This window comes from Ischnura elegans, chromosome 8, assembly GCF_921293095.1.
Source record: "Ischnura elegans chromosome 8, ioIscEleg1.1, whole genome shotgun sequence".
NCBI classification, from domain to species: Eukaryota; Metazoa; Arthropoda; class Insecta; order Odonata; family Coenagrionidae; genus Ischnura; species Ischnura elegans.
In genome coordinates, this window is record NC_060253.1 from 106,676,884 (window position 1) to 106,702,881 (window position 25,998).

At 39.0% G+C, this 25,998-nt stretch overlaps 1 protein-coding gene across 2 annotated transcripts in view; it reads left to right on the forward strand.

The window, feature by feature from the left end:
• The window catches only part of LOC124163575, a 286,499-nt gene that overhangs the window by 26,710 nt on the left and 233,791 nt on the right, over positions 1–25,998 (forward strand). For both annotated transcript variants that reach the window (XM_046540564.1, XM_046540565.1), the window contains exon 2: positions 8,268–8,601. In XM_046540564.1, coding sequence (XP_046396520.1) covers positions 8,268–8,601 — 334 coding nt within the window. The remainder of the gene's footprint in view (positions 1–8,267; positions 8,602–25,998) is intronic.

Here is a 25,998-nt window from a genome sequence, read left to right on the forward strand (position 1 = left end):
CCTGGGTTGCTGACCTTGCTGTTGTAGCATTTTTATTCTTCAATTTTAGGTAAGCTTAGGTATTTTTACACATACCTGCCCTTGAATAATGCCCAATGCCGTAAAATTAGGCTAAAGTCAAAGAACAAAATATTTAGGCCAACTTTTAACTGCGTATTTTATAAAGATATTTCTGAAAGATATTTTTGAAAAGTCTCAGCTCCCTACTCCTGCTGAAATATGATTAAAAAAATGATTAAATTTACACATAATTTTTCCTCTTCAAGCTTATTTAATTATATTTTGAATATGATATTCAAATTTAGAATATCAGTTTTTTGTTGCACGAAAAAAATACCAAAATATCTAAAACATCAAAAACTTATCTATTCGCTCAAGAAAATGTTCATGAAAAATAGTCGTTTCGTAAAAAATAGCTAAAAATGCTTTCACCTGCAGTCAAACAGGCCCTTCATCCCCCGAAGTACCCATTATTATAATTACAAGACTCGACACCGCTAAAGCATGGCCCTTATCGAAAAGATTGTGGCCTTTTATCGATGATCAATACGGGGGCAATATTTTTTTCCACCCACCACAGCAAACCTTGGTGATGTGCGGCATGACTGCTAAGTCCGGCGGCCGCGGGTTTGTTTCCGTTGAGGGGATTGGTGTTTGGACTTGTCGGATAGGGGTCGTAATTCATAATGATGGGTGCGCGGTAGGTCGGAATGGGAAAGTATGGCTTACGGAGGAATGTCGTCGGATATCGCGTTTTGATTGGATGGATGTGCTCGGCCCTCTCCCCTCCCTCCCCCGCCCCCCCAGTCTTCGTCTACCCCTCCCTCTCCCTCTCTCTCTCTCACTTCAGTTGCGCGCGGCCAGTGATGAGGACTTATATCGTTCCCAGTCGTGGGTGTATGGATTCGAGGCTGTTAAACATACAACGAACATAGCAATTTTTGAATGAGTATCGTCCCTAAGTCTTAATGAGTTATTACCATCATCATAAGATAAAAATATTACATCTTTCCTGCGGAGATGTTTACGGGATATACACCTCGTGTGTCCATATATGTAGACAACAGTTTCGCCGGGGCATTGCAGGTGTCTTCTTCATGTTGAAGATGAGAAGATAGGTTCACGATAAATGTCGGCAGCGATGGCGAGTTTCCAAATACTGCACAGGCGAGTCAAAAACTCATTCAAACCGCAAACTTTTGAAGTTGGTTGGCGCATGTGATTGCTTTGTCGGATTTAAATGTTTTTCGTGTGAAAAGGAAACTTAAAATTAATATTTATTAACAAAATACAGGAAATGATTTCACAAATGGCAACAGAATGAAAGAAGATATTTTTATAGTTGTATCGACATTGTTTTATACGCATTCATGTGTCGTAGTCAGGCGTCTTCTCATTGGTCCATAGGAGAGGCTGGAGACTCCTCATCGGTCCATCTTCCCTGGCGTTTTTATTTTTCTCTTGCGTTCGTTTGAGCACTTTTTCCTTGAGTTGGATAGCTGCATTGTCTTGTCTGTTAAATGTTTTCGAGGATTTCGTAATCGCGAACACTTCCATTTCTCTACGTTATCTTCAGCCATTATATCTCGAATCTTCGATAGATGTTTGATATGGAATGAGTGGAAGTGTAAAAGAACAAACATCATGAACATTGAGGAATACTTAGATTGAGTTGATGTAGCTTGCCATTTATTTCTCCGATTCGCCAATATTTTTATGCTTACGTTTATTTGGCTCTGCATAGAATATTATAGCGGTTTTTAGAGCGTAGGCCGAAGTACTCTAGGCTCATCAAATCGAGTCGGAAGAATACTTTAAGCTCAAACAATGATAAAATATAATTTAAATGGCATATTCTCTCATAATTTTATCTACCGGGTTAGGTTTAACTTTTCAGTGAGTCGATATGATGATGGATGATAGAAAACATAATCTTAAAACATAAAGCCCGGGTGTTTTCTAACAAATTTTTTTTTCACATAACTAATTATGATATAAGTAGTCTTTGATGACTAAACAATTATGCAAATATGACTTTAAGGATTAATACTTATCATTGTGTGTAATTATACATAAAAGTCGTATCAAAACAACCCAGATGATATTCATTCATAGGCTAGTAAGTTGGCCGGAGCAACTGGAATCTACATTCTTTTTAACCGAAGGTTAAGAGATGTAGTTTTTCAAAAGTACCTTAGGAGATCGTGGTCAGAAGTATTTTTTCTGACTTTAACCCATTTTTTCCCTTAGAAATGTCTCCTTGCGATTTTGTAGATATTGAGGCATTCCGATCTTACGGTCATCTTAAGAAAATACGATCGTTCTTTTGAAAAATTTGGTGAGGCATTAATCAAACAGTTTTCTCAGAATGACCCGTGGTGTGAGTTAAAATTATATTTTCAATGCCCTTTTATTTTATCTTCTATTATTCTTGCATCCTATTTACAGACTGTATGCGTCCATACTGAAATTCCGATTTGCAAGTGTTTCTTACAGCAAGTGGGATAATTTCTACCAGTTTTAAAAGCAAACTAATAGATGGATTTGGTTTACATAACCTTAATCAGTACATCTGAGACAATTTTCAAGCAAAAGAGCGCGCAGTTTTTCATCTAGAGTCTCATTTACCTTGCGCGATAGAACATAGCCAAATGTGTGCGGTGGGTGGAATGGGTTAATACAAATGTAATTCATGAATAGCAGCACTTTGATTTCATATTATTCAACTCTTAAATCTACCTCTTGTTAATGCATTAAATGGATTTTACCTAATAAAGCAGTGATAATCATGCTATATTTTCTGAAAGATTTTTCATAACTAGTATTTTGTAATTTTCGGTATTCATAGCTAAAATGTTTGACACCCGTTGGTCCCTTAGAAGAATAAATATCCTGGTGGAAACGCAGTGGTGTTTAGGCAGTGTTCCTAACGCTACGGCGGCGGCCCCACTCGGTGGGGAGAGGCAACAACGTGGCCTGATTCATATTCATTCCGTGGACAGGCGAGGGAGGGCGGGCCTGTCCGTCCGAACGCGGTGATGAGTGGATCGGCGAAATTCCTCGAAATTCGGGGCGGCCGATTCGCAGTGAGGGCTTCCGCTCTTTGCTGCCCATCAACGCCGCGTTTAACACCGAGGTTGTCTCTCCGGTCGGAGCGCGAACAACAGATGCGGTGGAACATGCATGAAGAGCCACGACACGATACCGAAATAATAGGCATTTTGATGGTCACCCGCGCGAAAGCTCGTGGGTCATAACAGGTTATCGTTTTTTTTGTCGGGCGATTGAGAAATAAGAAAAAAATTTCCTTTCATCATTATCGTAAGCCAAAAATCGTAAAACTGGTTTGACAAAGCTCTCCGATTCTGATCTTTTATCTAATAGCCTTCATATATTTGAAGCATTGGCTTGGGAAAGATGCTATGGCCGAAAAAAATCGAAATTTCGTTTATTCATGGAGAAGGTAGTACATGCACATGCCAATGTCATGGGCAGGGCAGAAAGTCAACGGGTGCAATATATATCAGTTTCTACGATTGATGAAGTGTGTACACTAATATAAGCTTCACAATGTTATATATCCTGTCCTATGCAACTCATTCGTGGCCGTCCCTTGTCCTTCTTCCCTTCCACCTGTCATTCTACGTTTGTTTTCATTTGGCCATCATGCCCAATAATGTGGCCAACCAAGTTTTCCGTCTTCTCCTTAAGGTTTTTAGAAGACTTCTCTTTTCTCCCACTCTTCTTAGCAAGCACTTCCTCGCTACTAAGTAGGTTGATCCATTTATCTTCATCATTCTTCAGTAGCACCACATTTCTAATACTTCTACACTTGATATTAAAATAAGACACTGCAACACTATTTCCACTGATTGTGTGTTTTATTATTAATCCACAGATTGAGATAAAGTTTGGCCTGGTATGCTATTCTATTATCTTAGCATTACGAATATCTTGTATGATGGTGGGCTCGATATGGAGAAAGAGTTCAACCATATCGTGCCAAACATCATACAAGATACTTCTACTCTTGACATTTCTGCACCGGTCAACGTCCAAACTTCGCTCACATTGAGAATCATGCTCCATTTGTGGCATCTGATGATGTGGCACTTACTCGGTCGATCCATTTTATCTTAATCATTTTTCGGCATCACGACATTTCGAATGCTTCTAACCTTTACTTCTCTGCAGCTGTTGACACCCAAGACTCGCTCGCGTAGAGAAACTTGCTATTTATATGTAGAAGATAATTATTGTATTATGAATGTATATATGTATAGTGAATTATTTACTTATAGCTATGCTTGTATTTTTACTCTTAGATATTGTTGTAATCGTGGGATTGGTTAATGGCTGGCCTTGATTATTCATTGTCCCATACCTTACCTTAAATTCTCTATCGCTCTTCTTACCCATATCCTTCCATTCACTACACCAAGTATTAGTGTATTCAATCTCTGTAGGTTATTAGGCATTCAAGAACTAAAAATTTTCTCCGTGTCGACCTTAAAGATGTCTATTCTCAATTTCTCAAGCAATCTAAGCCTAGCGAGTATGAATTGCACTTAAATTTTCCAGAGAGCAGGTGCATTTTATATTCATAGAATTATATTGAAAGAGAAGTGTATCATAATGATTTGGAGGGTAAAAGTTTGCCTTGCGATTATTCTCCGCTCCGCGAACAGCGCGTGTGGAGTCGAGCCCTCCAATTGGCCCTTCGCTCGCGTCTTCCCCACCATTTCTCCATCGCCCGTATTCTGCGAAAACAATAGGATAATTCCCCGCGAATAGTTTCGCTCGCTCTCGGGTGAATGCGGATAATAAGTGGTTGGAATCTGCTCGAAATCTCATCGCATATTCTGCGAAACGAATGAGGAGTAACGCTGTCGTCCCAACCAGTCTACCTGAGCCCTATTGTCGATGCAACAAGAAAGGCTTATTCAATCAGAACGCGGTTCTCGGTGAGATTTCCCGCAAACCATTAAAATAAAAAATAGTTATCATTCCTATTGTGACGCTAAGTTGCCGTAGTTGAACCTCCAGACTCTCCAAGTCAAGGATTCATTGTCATCCTTGTACATATTTTGGCTCGGGCGCCTCGGAGGAAAAAAATCTTCCTTTCCTTCGCTCTTTTATTTTATAGCGTTGCAAACGAGAAAGATCCTCGCCGAACGGGGTACTTTTTTTTATTATTTTTAGGTTGCGTGTTTGCCGAGCAGTAGCAGCGCCTTGAGTCACGGCGATGAAAGGAATGGAGAATGGAATAGGGGCCATTGTCGATTCCATTTTAGGCGAGGAGAATTCTCTCTCCCGCCATATCCCAAAACTTCGCTTCCCTTTTCACAACGTAAAATAACTCGCATCCTCGCTGTTTTGTGACGTCACGTTCCGACTATCGCGATCGAATCGGTGCAACAATGCCATGGATTCCTATGCGATCGCTCCACAACTATTCAAATATGGCCTTGGGTTAGAAAATCGTCTCGTTTTTATTTTTCCATTGTTGCACTCAAGGGATTTTTGAATCCCTTGAAGAAGGAGAGTGCTAAGAAGAGTGGGGTAAAAGAGAAGTCTTCTAAAAACCTTAAGGAGAAGACGGGACAACTTAGTTGGCCACAATATGGGAGCGTGGTCACTGAGATTCGTTAAATCGAGGGATCGAATCCGGATTTGCATTACCATGAGTGAGGCAAAGTTTGCATTGTTGGATCACTTGCTCCTAGATTGTTGTAGTCTGTTTATCGTGTGCGTATTTCTTTGACAGTAGGAGTAAGGAATTTAATATTGAGCCTCGCTTCCGCTAAAAATTCAGCGACTACCTCGTCAAACTGGTGATTTATTCTATATGACTCGTATAGTCCACAACTCGATTTTCTCATAGCTGTTTTGCCTTCAATCTATTCGCATTAATTAATCGTTGAGTGTTATCAATAAATTCCTAAATCGCTTTACATATCTCAAATCTCCAATTTTCCCTTTTAAACGTCTGGTCATAGAAATTTAGGCCATAGACATGTCTGATCACTCCTCAATGCCTCAACGTGGATTGCAGTATCTTGAGCGGGGATGGCGAGTGAATCGATACGAAAAATTTTAGGGAAACGCAAATACGAGGCCAAGGCTTAGTTTCGTCCCCAATTAAAATCACCGAGGAGTTTAGTTTCGACCCGGGACGAAACTTTACTCCCTGAAACGAGGCTAAATTAATCAAAACTCCGCTTCTCCTAAACCAGAAGTTGAGTTGAGGGGGATGAGAGGGAATAGTTTCGACCGATTACGTTTGACATACTTGTGGAGAGGTTGAAACATTGAGCTTGAAAATCGAATGGCCAGTTTGCGTTCACCGTTCTCCTGTTAGCGGTAAAAATATGAGTGCACCATGCATCTAATGGCGGTATGCCAAACCTCCTCAACTTCATTCAACCGCACCATCTCGGTTCTGGGGTCGAAACTAAATTGTTCGAAGGTGAAGCACGTGGTCCCTCCGGTGCAAAACATTATCTGGGTTTCGTTTCGTCCCAGAGTTTTAGTTTAGTTTCGACCCGAACTGGTTTTGACTCCGATTTCGTTTCGACCCTGAGTTAAGCTTCCCGGGTTATTCTTTTTCATTTCGTTTCTACATTTCGCTCCCGGGAATGAAACTATTGAAATTTTACAGGTTTTCACATTCCTTTAGTTTCGGTTGCCTTCCCTGATCTTGAGATACCAATAGAGACAGTCTGAAAGTTGGCTCATTTGAATCCGGAATGCATTCTAAGGCTTTATGAATTCTCTGATATTGAGCGTGATGGCTGAGATTCAAAAGGTCCAGGGGAGTTCTTGAATGCTCCTGGACAATCCTTTTAACTAACTGCTTCCACTAACATGCTTCCAAGCAATTCAAACTACTTATTAACGATAGAAAAGCGAAATTTACTGTAGTAAATGATTCAGGCATGAGAAAAACACTTTCAGGTAAAAGCGTATTTCTTATTTTTCATGCTTCCATTATAGTATTTTTTATCATTCCATTAAGCACTCCCAGTATTTCATTTTGAATTAACAATTATCACAGTTGAGTCTCTATTGCAGATATTTTGGGACTATTTATTTAGATTTTACAATGTAAATTATATGTGATAATAAAATTTTTCGAAGGCTGCTCATCACTTAAGAGAGCATGAGAGTGCCTTGGGTAAACAGATTGGCTTTCGGGTGGTCCTCGGCTAAAATATAGGTAAAAAAACATAACAAATCGGGTCTAAAAGTCCACATTAAAAGCGTATTTGAGACGAACCTGACCCCTCTCTCGTACAGCACCTACGCCCTGAGACAAACAGTTGTAACCCGCGACCAAATTATTGGCTGAAAAGGTTAATATCCGGTTTCTGAGGTGGACCCAGGGGTGGGAGAACAAGAGAGGACTACGCAATACGTACAGCATTGAAGGGTTATTCAATATCCCCCATTCCCATCAGGTAGTTCAATGAAATAAGTATCAATGGCTGTTGTACACACGCTCCTAGATTGGTCTGTTTAACCGCAAGACATGATCCAGGGTTTGCCACTGCTCCTAAGCTGGCAGGATAGGTACATAATTATCGATTTTTGTCTAGATATATTTACAGGCCTTCTCCAAATAGAGTAATACTGTATTTGGTTATGGCGTTGTCATGGAGATGCTCCTAGAGGCGAAACTATCACCACAAACCAATGAATACACTACTTAAATTGGAAAGGTATTAAGTTATTTATAGTTAAGTTAAGTTTAAGTTAGTTATAAGGATATTTATAAATATTGCCTTTATTTATTTCTCAATCGTTTTGGGGGCATGCACCTACATTATTTCTGCATCTACGGCACTAAATATGCGCCATTATTTTACGAATCTGTGCCAAAAATATATTTATTTATTTACACATTGCAAATAGGCCAATGGCCAGGTGTCAAGTAATACGCAGCTGAAATGTGAAGCCTGTGCTATGATTACATTACTAAGCAAGCAAAAAGAAAGTAAAACAGTAGTCGGATATAGTGTGAAAAATGCACTCAATAAAAACAATGCGGCATGAAATTAGTACTTGCATTAGATTTTAAGAGTACCCGTCTTAACCTGAGGCTTACTCCTTTGAACTGATTATACCGAATGGCCTCTCTACGTGGAATTCGCAATTTCCCGGAATCAGCGGCATGAATTAAATGGTCCATATGGTTCCACCGGTGGCATTCGCGAGTCGGGGCAAAATATTGATCTTCCTTTTCGGGGAACCATTCGTCTTTCCAGAAATCCTCCTCTGCGAGCACAGCTGGCGACGCCGCAGCCGCCGCCGCGACGCTGCACGATGGCTCCGTCAGCGCTCCGCCCTCGCCGGCCGCCCACGCCGCGGACGCCTTCCTGCTGGGCTGGCCCACTCCGCCCTCGTCTCCCCCGGCGGCGCATCGAGCAGCCCCTGTGAGGGGCGACCAGCACCCGCCTCCTGCGGCTGCAGCAGATGCCGTGGGCCCCGGGGACCCGGAGGAGTGGCCGCCCCTGCCCGAGAAGGCCCAGGTGCTGAGGCCGAGCGGGTCGCGACCCAACTCCCTCTTCAGGAGTTCCTCCTTTTCCTCCCTCCTACACTGTGAGTACCGTAGAGTTATTGAAGCACTGTGTACTCTAAGGTGAGTACTCTCCTATATTCATTAGCGGCAGAAGGGGGCAGGTATGCAGAAAGGGCATACACCTGCATCGTGCGCGTGGAAAGTTCTGCGAAACTGTTTTGGAGGGATTCGAACTTAAGCGGGGAATGGAGAAAAACTTAGGATAATATGTTAGGTAAAACATTTCACCTTCACTTCGTGGTTCATGTTTAAATGCTACTTTTATCCACCGGCGATTTCCGAATACTAAGCAACCGTTTGTTGTAATTTATTTGATCAAATTTGTCTCTGTGACTAAACGGTTTAGTTTATTTTATAATGTTGAGATCACCAGCTGACACGCAAAAGCCAATCTATAAATACATCGGATAAAATTGTATTCTCAGACATACATGTCACCGTTTTTGTGGAAAGATAGGCGTGAAATGTTTGGAGGGATGCGAATTTCGGCGGGGAAAAGAGAAAAAACTTAGGATGACGTTATGTATCAAAACGATTCGGCAGCACTTCTTGGTTGATGTCAAACTTTTCGTGTAAACTTGTAATGTTTCAGTATCTTAATACAGGACTCAGAATTTGTACAGAACTCTTGATTTATAAAGCTATTGATAATATCGGGTGTAGGTCGTCAGTTTGGGCGATTTAAAATAATTCTTTGTCAACGTTTCGTAATTTATTGACTTCCATTTTCAGAGCCTATAATTTGATATAAGGGTATATAATTATTTCTATATGAATTTATGTTTGAATGAATTCTCCAATACTTATGGAAACTGGATTAACTAAAATAATGGAACTTAAAAACAATAATAAGTCGTGACCTCGGACGAATTGTTTGTGTGGTTTTAATAGAAAACAAACTATAACAAATCAGCTTGATCGAATATTATTTGACAATTACGAATCGCGTTTGAAAATTTCGGGTGTATTTTATCGAAAATTTCCTTCATGATAGGGGTGACCTCGGTTTTATTTGAAATTCTACAGCATATATTGCAATTCTCAGTTAAAAACTCAACTTTTGGTGATAAATTGAACCGTTACCAGTGAAAGTCGTACATGTGAAAAAGTTAAAATTATTTATAGTGACTGTAGCCTTAACCTCAACCAAAACTTTCCCATTTTTGAGAGTGACATTCGTACGAGTGAGTCGCTATTGGACACCATTGTCTTTTACTTTCCATTTCAACATGTTTTATCTTCATATCTATTTTATCTGCAGTCTCTGAAAAGAAAAAGGTTCCCAAGGCAGTGTGATTGGCGATAAAATTGTGTTCCGTGATATTTTTAAGCTCACAGCATGAACTTATCTTTCATCTGAGACCACTCCTCAGAATCTTACAACGGAAGGCTTAGCTTGTGCCCGAAATATCGAGGAATGATTGAGAACCAATTGTCACTCGTTTCTTGGGGAGGAGAGAGCTGTTTTCGCGGGATTGTAAATGTCTTCTTAAAAATTAGACTGAAGTGAGTGCGATAACTTCCTAATACTTAGGAAATCATTTGGTGAAAACTAGCCCATCAACTTTTTCTCTGTCACTAAACGGTTTAGGCTTTTTTGTATACCGTTGAGATCACCAGCTGACACGAAAAAGGCAATATGTAGATAGTATGAGGGAAGTGGATCGTAAAATTTTGGAGGGATTCGAAATTTTAGGGGATTGAGAAATTAATGGAAAAACATCATACACACCAACGGATGAAGTTCGCCATGAAAAAATATTTGACTTAGCCGGGATACGAACCGGATCTCCCGATTTCCGGTCAGGTGTTTTAGCCAGTTACACCACCAAACCATTATATCATTGTCAGAGCGGGACTTCGGGATGGGTTTTGCCGAACAAGATGTTGACGTCACAGGTCCACACTGTGGCACATGTGTTGAGGGTCGTGCTTACTAAGCTTGGCATGGTGGTGTAACTGGCTAACACACCTGACCAGCAATCGCGAGATCCAGGTTCGAATCCCGGCTGAGTCAAATATTTTTTCATGGAAAACTTCATCCGTTGGTGTATTTAACTTTGCGTCCGTGCGCATGGCTGCGTACAAAGTCACTGAAGTGCTCTGAAACATCATATATTCAACAAATATCGGTTTCACTTCGTGGAAGTATTTCCTACTCACCGAATAAGTCTATTTTGAACGTATTGCTTTAAATCAGTACACGGCTTCCTAGGTTTCTTTCCCACCCACTGCCATGTCTTTTTCATCCTATTTTATTTTATTTATTATCTTTCAATAACAATTATAGATTTTATGACACCTGAATTTTTCAAGTTAATGTCTTAAATAGGCCTTGTTATAACTAAAATGCATTCTAAATATATACTTTCATTGTTTATGAAAATAACGCTTTGTGAGAAGGTACTTCAGAGGGTTGAGAATGTGAGCGCAAATTAGTAGATATTGAGGAAAAATTTGATACCAATAATTTTGTCTTCCAGCAAAATGGAATGGCCGCATGTCAATTCCTGTTGCCTAGGCTTGGTTCACAATCAGGGTGGTGATGCTGTCACCGATGGGTAGGGTGGTTTGTTCCTATTTTTTGGCTTTAGAAGTATAAAGGGTGCCAGGGACACACTCTGGATGCACCGCCTAAAGATAGGCATGACTCACGCACAAAAAGGTCACTGATGCTGCAAAGTCAGACTTCGGATTAGGTCAACAGATAAATTTCATCGGAATCGCAAAAAATGAATAAATTACATTGATTATTTCGCAATATACTGAAGTATCGTGGATGGAGATACAAATATTTTTCGTCCGCCCAAAGTCACACTCCCTAAGAATTTTATCAAACATTACATCTACGTTATCCCGCAAGCCGCCTAAATAGGCGTATGACGGGGATATTTAGAACACCAACCGATAATAAATAAGAGGAGAAATGCTCTGACGACGTTACGCATAGAATTATTAAAGTTTATTTTTGCTTTATTAAAGTACTTTATTGTTCGGAGGAAAAGATTTCCCACACCTATCCGTTCGGAAAAAATATCTCTTAATTTATCGTTCCCATAGGATCTGGAAATATAGTGAGGTTCTGATATGATGTTCTGCGTGTCGCCCTGAAAGATATCTATTTTCCATTTGTCAACCAGTCTTAGCGTGCGTACCATGCAGACTCTGAGTCTCCAGCGGCTCCCAGTAAAACTTTTTTAGCATCTAGGTTACGCTTTCTGTACGCCCGTAGCAGTTTTTGACGAATCGCGCATCATTCTTTTGTATTTAATTAATTCCACGGATTGCATATTTATGCACAAATCTCATGTGCTCGCTGCATGTTAAAGGTATCGAGGACGAGGAGGTATCGAGTTAAAGGACGAGATCGAAATGGTTGCTAGAAAATTCATGGAAAGAATTAAAACAAATTGCATTTAGCCATCATGGTAGTGTTCCGCTCCTTCAGGAGGGGAAACTCAGCCCATCTTCGGCCGCGTGGTGGTCCCCATGTGAAGTCAATTTAAAATTTACACTCATGAACAAAGCCTAGAAACTGTGAGCATAGCACGGTATAGGATGTGTTGACAGTGGAGTACCAACAGTGGAGCGACACGGCACTTTACAAATGGTCGGTGGATCGGGCGGCGCGGCAGAGAGGACCTCATGCGAGTGCCCGCCGGATAGGAAAAGAAGGGCTAGGAGAGCGAGGATAGGAGGGTGGAAATGAGAATTTCACTGGTAAGTCAACAGCCGCGAACAAACTATTAGCTAATTAGGGGCCTTGAGGTTGCGGTGGAAACCGCGACAGATTGTAAAATAACGAAGCATATAATTATGCGTAATAAAAACAACAGTATGTATTTTCTAAGTAATCATTTTGGGGAAATGCGCCAGCATTAATACGAGAGATACAGGCCCGTCTGCATCGGTGATACTCGAAAGTGCAACATTGAATTTGGCATTTGAGTAAAGAATTAATGGCAGTTCGTATGTTTAGCAATTGCGATTGAAAAACATCGCTAGGCTTGACTCGACATTTTGGCCTCTATTGAAAGAATAGTGGAAACTAGGCACGAGTGCATAAAAATATAAGGATTTATTTGGAATAGTTATTAAGCATGTGAAATGTATCGTGGCCATATTTCATGGCCACACATCATTCGCAGAGCTGAGATTTGAAGTTGGTGGAGTAAGCCGCTCATATTCAGAGCGGTGGTGCAGAGATTATACCCTCGCCGCGATTGCTGCATTTCCGTTCCGCGTCATCTGCTCCTGGTCGTGTTCCACTAATCGCGCTCTCCCACGAGATACTCAAAGGGCGTTCCCTTCCATTCGCTCCGTGTGCACTGCGGAACACAAACTAATTAGAAGTCTCCTTTGGGAGATTGTTCGGTAAAACCCAGCCCCGGATTTGCCTAGGAAGAAGACGGCTGGATGATGTAACTGTTATCGTACCTGAGCGGCATTGCGAGATCCGGGATAGATTTTCCGGTTAAGCCAAATGATTTTTTTTAGCAATGAATTTTATCCTTCGTGCATGTAATCCTGGATATGATCCACTGCGATCTTAGGATAAAAAAATACACTTAAATGGGACTTTAAAAAATATTTTTTAAGGAGATTTCCGCAAGAAACGAAAGAAAGGTCAATTTCATGAAATTTAAAAACTATGCTCTGTCTTTTGTTATTCGTCGATTGGCGATAAAATATGTGTTGGGCTTTCCCAATTTGTTTCGTGGATATTCAATTCTCAAATCAGATTTGTTACAATTTCAGAATTTCGGCGATTCTGGAGTAAGGTTAGGGAAGCTTTGAACGTAGGTTTTCTCAGCGAGGGGCATCGTTGCTAACGGTTTCCGGGTGCAGCTGCGTGTTGCCTTGTCGTGCAAGCTTTCGCGACCGTTACAGGGCGCATCATCAGGCGATGAAATGCCTCCCTTCATCGCCTGATGATGCGCCCTGTAACGGTCGCGAAAGCTTGCACGACAAGGCAACACGCAGCTGCACCCGGAAACCGTTAGCAACGATAAGGATAGGGAAATTATTGATTACAATTAAGTTAGAATTGGCTTTGTTATAAAAAATGTAATTATGTTATGTGTACTGAAAGTAATGGGAAGATGGAGCCAAGATATTCACCATTCTTTTCATAAATTCTTATTCGTCGATTAATGTTAAAACTGAAGTCAGATCGTAGTGTTTACACGTAAAATGTGCTTCGGGTGACTCATTTAGCTTTAAAATCCATAATTCTATAATAAAAGCTTTTAACCGTCTAAACGATATGCTCCCCCGTTTATTATAATGGAGTTTGTCCATGAAAGCTAAACTTTTGCTCTAAAGTTTGCATGCACCATTTTTCAATACACAAAGAAAGAAAATACTGCATAGAAGAGGTAGTTTTAACTTTCAAAAATATAATACAATAGAATATGGTTTATTGCGCGTAGAGATTGAAAAAGTACTAAATTGGCATTCCGGAATCGAATAAGTACATCTCAGTTGAACGGAAATAACGTTTTCAAGCACTTCATTCACGATAGGGTGGGAGCCTCGGGAATGGCCTCTCTACATTTCAAAAATCTCAGCTCTTGTGTAGAAAAATTCACCGCTTGTATCTATGAGCAGACAAAATATATAATGCATGCAAGTTTCATTTATTACAAAATAGTATCTTAATGGACACTGTTTATATTATAGTTTACCCGTTGCTATGCGGCCATTACGGCCGGATGGAGTCCCTTTCGGCTTGTCATGCATAGCTAATCTTTGTTCATAAAACTCTTTTTGCAACTCGATGGCAGTTGATTTCTTTTGCATTATTTAGCTCATTCTTCAATTTATTATATATCTAAAAATCACTTTACGATTCCGTCCGATTATATAACTTTTCTCTCATTTAATAAAACTTTTCATCGTGAAAAATTAACGACGCTCCATTCATGATAATTAATTTCTCCAGGGCTATTTTCTCCAAAATATAAACAGTAAAAGCAAATTTATATTTTTAATACTTATTCCAATTGATTGAAAGTTAAAAAAATAAAATCAAAGGGACCAGTGTACTGTAATCATATAATATATCATAGTTTAAAATCGACCGTCCATTTAGGCGTCTGCGACTCCGAGACCAGTGCTTCGCTTTTCTCTCACTTTAACACTTATTTCTACGCGAAGGTGCACACATACTAACCCGTGAAATACACTGTTATGCAGTTCATGCATACTATTACGCAACCTAATATTTAAAAAACCCCATTTCAAACTTTCATTTTTGGACTTTTGTCCACCTAAAGTGGGGTTTGGCCCCACTGTGGCGACGGGCGGAGTGCTGTACTTTCCCTTAATTTCCCCCAAAAAAAGGACTCAAATAGGGAACGTGAAATGAATGATAAATTTAAAACATAATAATATAAAGAATGCATTTTTATACCGATGATCTCCGATATTACAAAGCATACATTATGGCCACATGGGAGGCAAATCAGTCATCGAGTATTAATTTTTAGCCACTCTTTCTTTTGAGCCGTTTGATTTGACTGACGCTATTTTTCCTCACAAGAAAAAAATTAACCAGGTGTCGCCACAGGATTACGTTCGAAATTTGCAGGTGTATTGAAATTTTAATAGACATATACTTTTGTTGGAACGTCCGATTAGTCCTAGTTTTTGAGATATTTTTAGTATAGTGTACAAGTGAAACTTCTTTAAGTATGTAACCCGTGGTAAATAAATAAATTTCCCGGCATAATATGCTATCCCGCGCTGTTTAAATACAGTTACAGTTATAATATGCTATCCCGTCCTCTTAAATACAAATAATTTTCCTTATCATTGCCATCCCCATTTCTATGACGGCTTTCATAACGCAGTAACGTATGTAGTCTCTTTATTAGGAAATTTTAGTTATCTTTATCATGGTATCGATTCCCAGTTTCCTCCAGGTATCGCATAATACGTCAAACCCAATTCAACTAGATATCTATCATCCATTACAATCGGTCCCTGAGCGTCTGCTTTGATATGCCTTAACGCTCGACAATTCTATATGTCATATTACAATAAAATGGAATTGCTCTCTTCCATAGATATTTTAATGCGTAAGACACATTTCGGCTCACAGCCATTATCTGGTACAAGACCATTGGCACAAGACATCTGGTACTAGACGAGATGGCTGTGTGAGCCGAAACCTGTCATTAGCATTAAAATAATTGTGGGGAGGTGCAATTATATTTAATTTTAAATACGCCGAATCTATTCAATACAACGCCTGAATCGGTTGATCTTTATGTCATCCATTATTTCAATTTTTCGTCTAGCACTTTCTCACTTTCCCATAGTTTTTCCTTCAACAATTCATACACAGTGGCAATTTTTTCGAAATAAATGTCCCAAATCCTCTCTTCCTCTCTCTGATTCCCTTCCGCCGTTATCTTTCCTCTCCTATTCCATGGACTTAGGGCCTATTGTCATTGGTACTTCACGTTTTATCCTCTTCACCTTGAGAGTTTATGAGTAAGTTTTGCATTATTTTGTGATTGCTCGGTGCTCATATTTCGCTACCGTAAAACACAATTCTCCCAACAAAATACTTATTTGGGGAATTAATAATATTTTGGTGAGGTGCCTTTGATTCGTTTGGATTATGGCTCTTTTTTACTGACCCAATTTTACCTTTTTTGTCACATTTACAGCCATCTTGTAATCCAATTTTCCAATGCTAGAGTTAATTTAAATCATTTTTGGAGTATCGGTTCAGCAAATAAATTCGTATTCAAAGCAAAGATAGTGATACAGCGAATTAATTCTCTATGTTTTGGACTAACTACACAACTTTGAAAATTTTACAGCTGCTAACCTGGATGATGAAAAATACTTATTTAAGGTTACAAACAGTAAGTAGTACCACAGTGAAAATAAGGAAAAATGAAAATGTATACAATTATTCATACCACACGAAATCTATTACACTTTTACTTTAAAAATTTCCTTCTATAGTCTATTGGAGTCGCTGTAATTATAGATGCATTACAAAATTTGGAAGTAAATATTGCATCATTAGTTAAAAATGTAGTCAAAAGTGTGCATGCGAAAAGACCTGTTGTGAAACTCCGCGAAATTTTTTTACGCCTTTGATCAGTGGAACTTCCTAATTGGACTCGCATACATTTTAGACGTTTGTGTTGCTCAAGTTTCAGTTTTCAATTCATGGGCATTGAAAAAAGGACTTTTGACCTTTCAATTGATTTAAACAAGTGCCTCAGTATGCTCTGTAGTACTTTTTAATCCCTTCAAGTTAACTCCTAGTAGATTGAAGTCGCCAAATTTCGGTCCGTGCCGATGTCTCTTATGCTGTTTTATCTAGGTTATAAATTAGGATTGTGAACGTAGAAATTGGCATATTACTCCTCATATTTTTTCTGGAGAAGATGTGTTTTAAAATATGCATGTGAAATTTTCTCGTCTTGTAGGTTCTCTCAGCCATTGTAATTTAAACTCATCGCTTTCATTTTAAGGCTCCATTATACATCTCTTTATCTTCACCGCTTCACATTCTTTCTGAGTCTTTCTTTTCATGATAAATTAATTGAATTTTTAACGAAAGCTCATTCATGGGGATAGCCATAATGTTTTCCTGACTCCATTTTTGTACCCTTGTGGTACACCCGAAGGGCTGCAGCATATTCAATCCTCTTATTGACAATACTGCTCCGTTGCAAGGTTTTCAGTTTTTTAAATCTCCTTCCTCTTGAAAATTGACAATTCTACAATATGTAATGCCCATTTCCACTGTGAATTTCATTAATGAATTACGTCGGGCAGTAAACCACACTTCTTGAAGAAGTGAGGTTAAAAAATGATATCATAAATATTTCTATGCGCGGGAAAGTTGGATAAGCTTGGCCTTAATCCTGCACCATAATGAATATTAAATAAAGTCTCTGCAAAAATAATTGTCATAATTATCGCAAATGCAAAATATATTATACCTCTTTGGCATGTGAAAATTCTCTCGGTCCATATTTGTCACCAGTTTGACTTTGGTATGTAAGTCTGAGAGTAGGAGTGCCAAAATTGATATCTTTTCCGGAATAAAGTGACAACTCCTGTGAAGCAGAAATAGTTCAGCATATCTTGAAAGTGTTCAATCTACGATCTCATGGGATTTTAGTTATCGCAAAGCAGAGATCTTGATATGGAACTTTCACAGCAGCATTGCACTGAAGCCACGGCTTAACGTAATTTGCAGCAGTGAAGAGTCTGTGCAATATTTTCTGCACCCCAAAAGGTAAACGCGTTCCGAACAGTGTTCGCATGCTCTATCGCCGGAACATCACATTTCCTTGGGACACCTATCAGCTGCTCATTTTCACCAAAAGATATGACAATATTACTTCCTTGTTTTCAAATGGGAACAGTTTACTATCCTAGGACCGAAAAAGAAACTCCAGAATGCATTCTTGAAATTGAGTTGTACGAGGTATACTTTATTTTTTGGCAAGTGCTTCTGCATTCACTTGAAGATATTCAAATACGTTATTACCCTCACTGGCGTAATGGAAACGTCCTACACACCTTCACATCTACATACTGCCCGACAAGCCTCCGCAATAGGCGAATGGCGGGGGGTGTTAAGACATCAACCGTCAACAAAAAAAAGATATATGCTCCAACGAAGTTCTGCCTAGCTTCTATGAAAGTCTGTTATTGTTCGGGGGAAATGCGAATTCCCATACCTATCTGTTCCGCAAAATATCTCTCTTAATTTATCGTTTCCGTCGGGCTTGGAAATTTAGTGCAGTTCTAATATGATGTTCTCCGTGTCGCTCTGAAAGATATCCATTCTCTAGTTCTCAAGGAATTTGAGCCTAGCGAGCAGCCTTAGTCTCAAGCGGCTCTCAGTCTAATTCTTTTAACGTCTGTGTAACGATTTCTATACCACCGAAATAGTTATCGATGAGCCACGCAGTTTTCCTTTGTATTTATATAAAGAGCTCGGATTAAGTCTGTCTGCACCGGATCCCTTGCGTTCGCCACATATTCAAAGTGCGGAGTGGAGCCTCTCTCTTTCTTTTTCATATTCCCTCAACACGCCTGACGAATCCTAACTTCTGCTAACTAACCAAAATACCTAACTAACGCTCTGCTAAAAAACATTTTGTTTGAGTCTTTCCCACGGAAGTTTCGAAGATAACCCCTCATAACTCCTAGGTATCGTAATATCTTCTTTTAAAAGCCTTAAATTCGTTCTTTTTGCCATCGTTATGTCGTTTTCTCCATATTATCTGTAATTCAGCTGACTTCTGTGGACAATGGAATACTATTCTAGTCGCAGTCATGCTGGCCTTTACCAAAATGCGTAGGGGTAGCGTCCACGCCTGCCAAACAAGAGGTCGCGGGTTCGAGTCCCACCAGGGTATGTTGTCTCTATCTAGAGCATGGTTGTCCGTCCACGTTGATATTGCTAACATGTTGCAGACCCCGCTGAGAAAGGTCACGTAGAGAATTTTTCGGTAGCATGAGAATAAAAAAACCTTAGAGACACTAACCTTGAGAGTAGGTATCACATTCTCGTACAGTAAGCTTTACCTCCCGTTCGTTAAAAACTTTGAGTAAGAGAAACTTTATGTCGGATGGAAATTTGTGCAGTTATTTGAGGATTAATTTCACCCATTTCTTAAGTAACGAAAATGACTCGCGCGATCTTACATTGGACACACTATACAGGGTGTCCCATATATCTTGACCACCCGAAATAACTTTTTTTCCAGATTCAAATTCAAAAATGTGTCAAGCAAATGTTCATTAGCCGTCAGGGGGACATTAATCAGCATGATTGCCTTCCTTGTAGCTTTGTTATTTACAAAGATATGAACATCGGTATGTCTTTTTTAAAGGGCACCCTATATTATTTATTCGGCAATTCATTACCTCTCCTAAAGACTTGCTCAAAAATGTAGCACAGTGGACCATTAACATAAACACGGTGTTAGGAAAAATGACTGACTCTCTAGCGCTTAGTGCAGGTACGCGGGTATTGGAACTACTCCACTTGCTGACGTTGACGGTGAACAAATGAAAACAGTAAAATGCACACCAGTCATAAGAAACTCATCCACAGTAAATGGACAAGTTTATTATTTAATTTTTGTTTTTTTTTCCCGGCGAACAATTGCAGTGAAGTTTTCTCGGGTTTCACACCGGGTCAGGTCCTCCATTTCTCCTTCCAACGTTTTGATGAGCAACTCGCCCATCGTCTTCAGGGATTCAGGAATCCAATACCAATTCCTCAAAAACGTTGGAAACGTTGGAAGGAGAAACGGAGGACCTGACCCGGTGTGAAACCCGAGAAAACTTCAATGCAAGTTTATTATGTTTTCATAGCGTTGTGTTTATGTTAATGGTCCACTGTGCTACATTTTTGAATAAGTCTTTGGTAGAGGAAATGAATTGCCGAATAAAAAATATGGGGTACCCTTTAAAAAGACGTACCGATGTTCATATATTTGTAAATAACAAAGCTACAAGGAAGGCAACCATGCTGATTAATGTCCCCCTGCCGGCTAATGAACATTTGCTTGACACATTTTTCAATTCTCATCTGGACAAAAAGTTATTTCGGGTGGTCAAGATAAATGGGAAACCCTGTATAGAAAAACTCTTGAAACAGGTTGAGAAAAGGGTTATCAGCGCGGGAAGCTAATGCATGTTTTTTGTGACTTTATGTTTAATTTTGGCGAGGGTTACAATGATTTGATTTCAATCATGTGTTGTGTAGACCGTTTTAGATGTATGAAATTGATATTAGGAGATGAGAGCTAAAACTTTTCCGTACCGGAAAATGAGGGACAATGCACGCATTAACCATGAAGTGTCATTGTATCATTTAAATTTGCCATTTAATTTAATGTTGCTTAAATTGCTGTACGTATGAATTGAATTATTCTTTTTTATAATTAGGAGATGGATCGTATCACTTTGAGATAATTTGATATTCCGTGGGGTACAATGAGTGTCTTATAAAAATTTTCCTTTGAATTAATGTTTGCGATTGGTTTTGCTGTATCGGAGATGGCTAGCATATTTTTAATGTATGTTTCAATTTTCCAGTGTTTTCAATTTTCATCAATATTTGGATGATGTTCATTTATTCTTTGAGGTAACCTATATAAACAAATAAGAAGATACATTTTTATTTTATGCTTAATTCATCCAATTTATATTCATGCATACGAAGCGCTGTAGTATACGAAAAACCTTTTGCAATTTGAATTGAGAGATTATCAGAGCTTGAAGCGCTACATTGTTTTTAGTTTAAAGAATTCTTCTCAATTATAGGCACTGTGGAATTTTTTACAGGAAACCCGATACACATGACATTCGTGGGAGGTATACTTACAGTTTTTATTACACTAATCCACTACCTCGTTGAGGAATTACATGAGCACGCTATTGAGCGGGCAGTGGCCTCTTAAATGCTTACGACGCTCGCTTGGATCACCTCTGGCCACTCCAATTCGTTAAGCCGTAATTCCCACTTTGTTGCCAGCCTCCGTGTTATAAATTCCGACCTGGTTGCCGCGAAGCACCGCCAAACCCACCCTTTTCTCTCCAGACACTCTCGACTAATTGAAAGCCGGCTTCCTTCCTTCCTCCCAAAGCTGACCTGCACGGTTTCCAGCGAGTGCGCCGCCAAAAAAGGAAGGTTGGCCCGCCGACTGCATAATTGAGTCGGGGCATCCCACGTACCTATCTGTTTGTCTCTCTCATCTTTCTTTAATCTCCACTCGATCGACTGAGATTGGAGCACTCTTGCTGTGCAGTTATTGAGGCATGCTGTAATATACGCTCCCCAAGTTTTTATTGATGAATGCAATCGGTTGAATAATTGACGAAGAAACTGGTTTTAGCATTCTTTTATTAATTCGAATTAACACCGAAAACTGCACTTCATTGGCTTATACTTCGGGTTTTCTCACAACTATACGCACACAAAAATGCCAGCTCAGGATAGGGCCAATATAATTAGATGATACTCGCACCCGCGACCTTCAGTATGGCAGTCAAGGACTTAATTCCGCCGCCATCGAGGTCAGCGGTCATAATTGAGGGGGTGAGAAGCCAATGGGTACAAGTTTATTTTTCTTAAAAGAGCGAGGAACAGAAATATATAAAACATATGTATTTTTATTTTATATATGTATTTAATATAGAAAAACTTTGTTGGCTGCCAGGGGATACGAGTAAGCGTCTCTGTTCTGTGCTGACATCGAGTGGAAAATGAAATGCACTAATTAATATTTGGTTGATCTCGTTCGTTTTCTTCACCTAATTTCTATGCCTATCTCTCTTTAGAAAAAAATCACTTGAACCGCTCGGAACCTCATTTAATTCTTAAATTGATTAATTGATTGTTAATTTATTTCAATACCTATTGTAACGTTTCATATTTAAATACTGTTACTTAGCGTTGTCAGGGATTTGTTGATAAATAGGGGAGGGGATTGTTGGAAGGAAAGGAATGAAGTTGCTTGAAGGAGTGAGATAATAAAAAAACTACAATTAGAATTGAATAAGGAGGAGGAAAAAACAATCGTCTGACGTCACGCTATCCAAATTTAGTGTAGAATTAAAGAGAAGCGAATTCAAATTCTATTTGAGAACAAATACCGTATGGTGTATGAATTTTGTCCCGGGTTGTAATCCCTGGTGAATGAAGCCCTCGGATCCCCTTTAAAATCCTCCAATTGATAGTTGGCCCAGGGGAAGGAACTAGCCCACCTGCCCTGAATTTGTGAAATTCATACCCCTTTGGCTTAGTCCGTGGTGATATCTGCCCTTACCTCGGCAAAACAAACATTTGGGTTGAATAACTGAGTGGTTGATGGATTTATTGTATGAAGATGAATTTCGTGCTGCGATTTGTAATGCCAATTATTCAGCTTGCTCCAAACATTTTTTATCCTCCACTTACTCAAAATGGAATGCGAAAAATGGCGTCATTGGTCCATTTTCAGCAGACATTGAGAAAAAACTATATCTCGGGAATATACGTAAAAATTGGTAGGGCAACGACTTAGGTGAGTTCCATTAATATGTTAAAAGTCATTCAAGTCAGTGATCCAATGCAAAGATTGGTTTGGTTAATTGAGGGTAGAGCTCACCCACGATTAAGCTTCAGGCATGTGAACAGCAAACATCCGGGTTAGGGGTGCTAGTTCCTTTCCTAGGGGTCCTAGCGCTCCGAGAATTTGTTTAAAAAGGATTCACCCAGGATTTGAACCGGGGAACCCTTCCACTAACAACTTTTCAATTCCCACCAAGCTACCTAACGCTCGGTTAAGACATTACGCGCTCACCATATTTAAAGGCAAATCCTCTGTGACTTAAATTTTGGCAAAAATTTAATATTTTTAAAATTTTATTTTAACAAAGCGAACTCATTAGATTTAATGCTGGGACCATGTTTTCGTTCTTTTTTTTCAATGATCTATCTTTTTCCATAAATTTTAAAATTATATTTTTTTAAGTATTCCAGTTAAATTGGTGATATTTTCCCGCAATACACGTATTTATTTCCGCTACTTTTTCGCTCTTTATCAGTATTTAGAAGATACCCAATCAAACCTAGTGATTTTGTGAAAAAATTGTAAGCAACGTTATGATACATTCAAAATTGATCTGTTAGCCTGAAAATGATACTAATTTATACCATTTCATAAGTTTTATTACACTAAAGTAAATATTACGCGCGTTACCGATATTTTTTACGACGGTGTTCATCTTAATTTTGGATAATACGCATACATCCTCAGTCACTCACTTGCGGCTACCTTGACGTAGATGTTACGTCACGAGCACCAAATGTGTTAAAATAGGGCATATCAAAGTTAAATTGAGGTTTTGATCAAGTATTTGCTATTATACTTACATTAATATTCTTCCACTAAAAATTATATCACCTTAATCGAGAAAAAAGTAACTATTTTTATTCCTAATTCCTATTTTTTCTGTAGAGCTATCTCGATAATTATCGCCCGTTTTGGGAAGACAGTCGATTTTTTAAATACGGATTGACTAAATTTTCTAATCTTAAAATACTGGCTAATTCTCAGGGAAAATTAGGGAATTGGCCAGTAAATAAAAGGATATATTTCAAGTAATAGCTCTGGCAAGAGATGGCCTAAAACGCATATTCCATAAGTTTCCATCTTTAAAAAATAAATGTGTGTGGTGAATGTGAATTGAATGATGTCATATCTACTCTTAAAATATGGTTTTCTTCCGATCACGATCAGTGATCATGAGTCGTTTCACTTCCTGTAGTGAACCGTTTTATCTTTCTCACTCTCTGTATCTACATTTTTCATAAAAATTTACTTTATGGCATTATTCAAAAATATTTTTTAATTAAATTGTATCCTTTCGTGGAACCCTTCTTACCGTTATTAGGGGGCATCTATTAATTATGTGAGATGTGAAGTGGGGGGGGGGAGGTAAGCCGATTCTCACCCAACCTCACGTGGGGGAGAGGGGAGGTCCTGGAGAGTATCACGTAATTTTTTTCCACAAGAAACTTCGTAAAATATGATAATATATTACGATCTTAGTAATCTTAAATACTAGTCTTAACAAATAAAAATTATGTTTTTAAATAAATCCAACGCAATGAAGCAAAGATTTCTACATCTACATAATACCCCGCAAGCCGCCTAAAAGGCGTGTGGCAGGAGGTGTTACGACACCAGCCGTTTACAACTTTACGTATTTACACAGAAAATACACGTTTTGTGCAATATCACGAGAGATTAGCGGGAGGGAGTCAAATTAAATCTCACGTTATCTCATTAAGAGGGGAGGGGGTTGTCTAGAAATCGCCAAAATCATCTCACGTTATTAATGTGCGTTCCCTTACGGAATTTTTCCAAATAGACCCCCATTCATAACATAGCTTTGAATCATATTTTCTGTGAAAAAAAACAATCGTCAGACGTTACAGGGTTTGGGGGATTGAGTATGAATGCAAAGGCAGTAAGGAGTGGGTAGGATGTATGACTGGCTAATTAAATCAAAGCAAAGGAGCAGGTGTAGGTGAAGGTCATCATACAAACAGCTTCGGCATCAACATATTACCCTACAAGCCACCTATATAGGTTGCACGTTCCAAAGCACGTTGATTTTTAAAATCCATTTTTTCACACGAAAGCCCGTTTCTGCGCTCACCCCTTCAAATTGCAAGGCGTGGTGCATTGTGGTTGTATTACGGATTTGGGTGTGAGAAATTCACCGTTACACCTGAGTGTATGTTTTAGTGCGCGTTTCACGAGAAGTAACAGTCGTCTTTTATAGTTCTCTAGCAGAGAGGCATAAAAACTCTGGAATTCCATAAAATGGCGGAGAAGGTCACGAGATCTCTGTCTATCGACAAGAATAAAAGTTTTCCTTATCTTTGAATGGTTTTCTCGGCTTCGGTTGTAAAACATGAGCTGTCGCATTCCGCCAGGGCTTTAATGTTCTTTCGCTTGCCTGAATTAATTATTCTAAACTATGGGCGCATTTGGGAAAAGAGGCTTGTCAAACCTCGAAACAATGCAAATTTTCAAGCAAAGTTAATTTTGAAGCATTCATGCTCATGATTTTACTTAGAGTGGATAGGAAAAGTTATTAAATTTCATTATTATAGGGCATTCCGATGAGCATTGGTAAGGGAGACATATAAATGGTTAAGTACCTCAATTAATTGTACTAAAAAATTCTGACCTTGGATGTATTGCGCTGGTATCTAGTAATGCTATTACATTATTCAGCAACAAGAGTGGAATACCAATTTTATTTACTCGGAGAATATGAGGTACAAAAAATTAAATCCACAAGATATCAGATTTACTATCAACCAATTTCTTAACGTTCTGTAATTCCGACAGTTACGTCCAGATTTTTCCTTTTAGTGTCATGCCTCCCTTGGAGGCAAAATTTCAGCGGCAGAAAAATATTTTGGCGTATAGATTTTAGCTCACTGTACTGAATTTAATTTTTATCTGCTGATGAATGAAAAGATAGCCCTCCACTCCGGTTGTTTTAAAATAAACTTGTAATTCACCAAAATGTTTACCACTTACTGCGAAAGGAAAGGATCCGAAAGGGCTTTTAAAATATCTGCATTAACAGTCATTTCCCAAGTTGAATACGATCCCTTCGGTCGCCTCAACACTGACACCTATACCGTCCATGTAAAGATATTGCTTTTATAATTTAAAGAGTGATCTTAAAAAATTTACGACCCTAGCTAAAATTTTATTGCTGCCAATTTTTCGTAGAAATCTGGATTGTCGTTTTAGCAATAAATCTATCTTATTTTATAATTTGCGTAAGGAGGTGGAAAAGTAATGCTGTTCCAAAATGGAATGTTATATATGTCACACTTGCGTCGT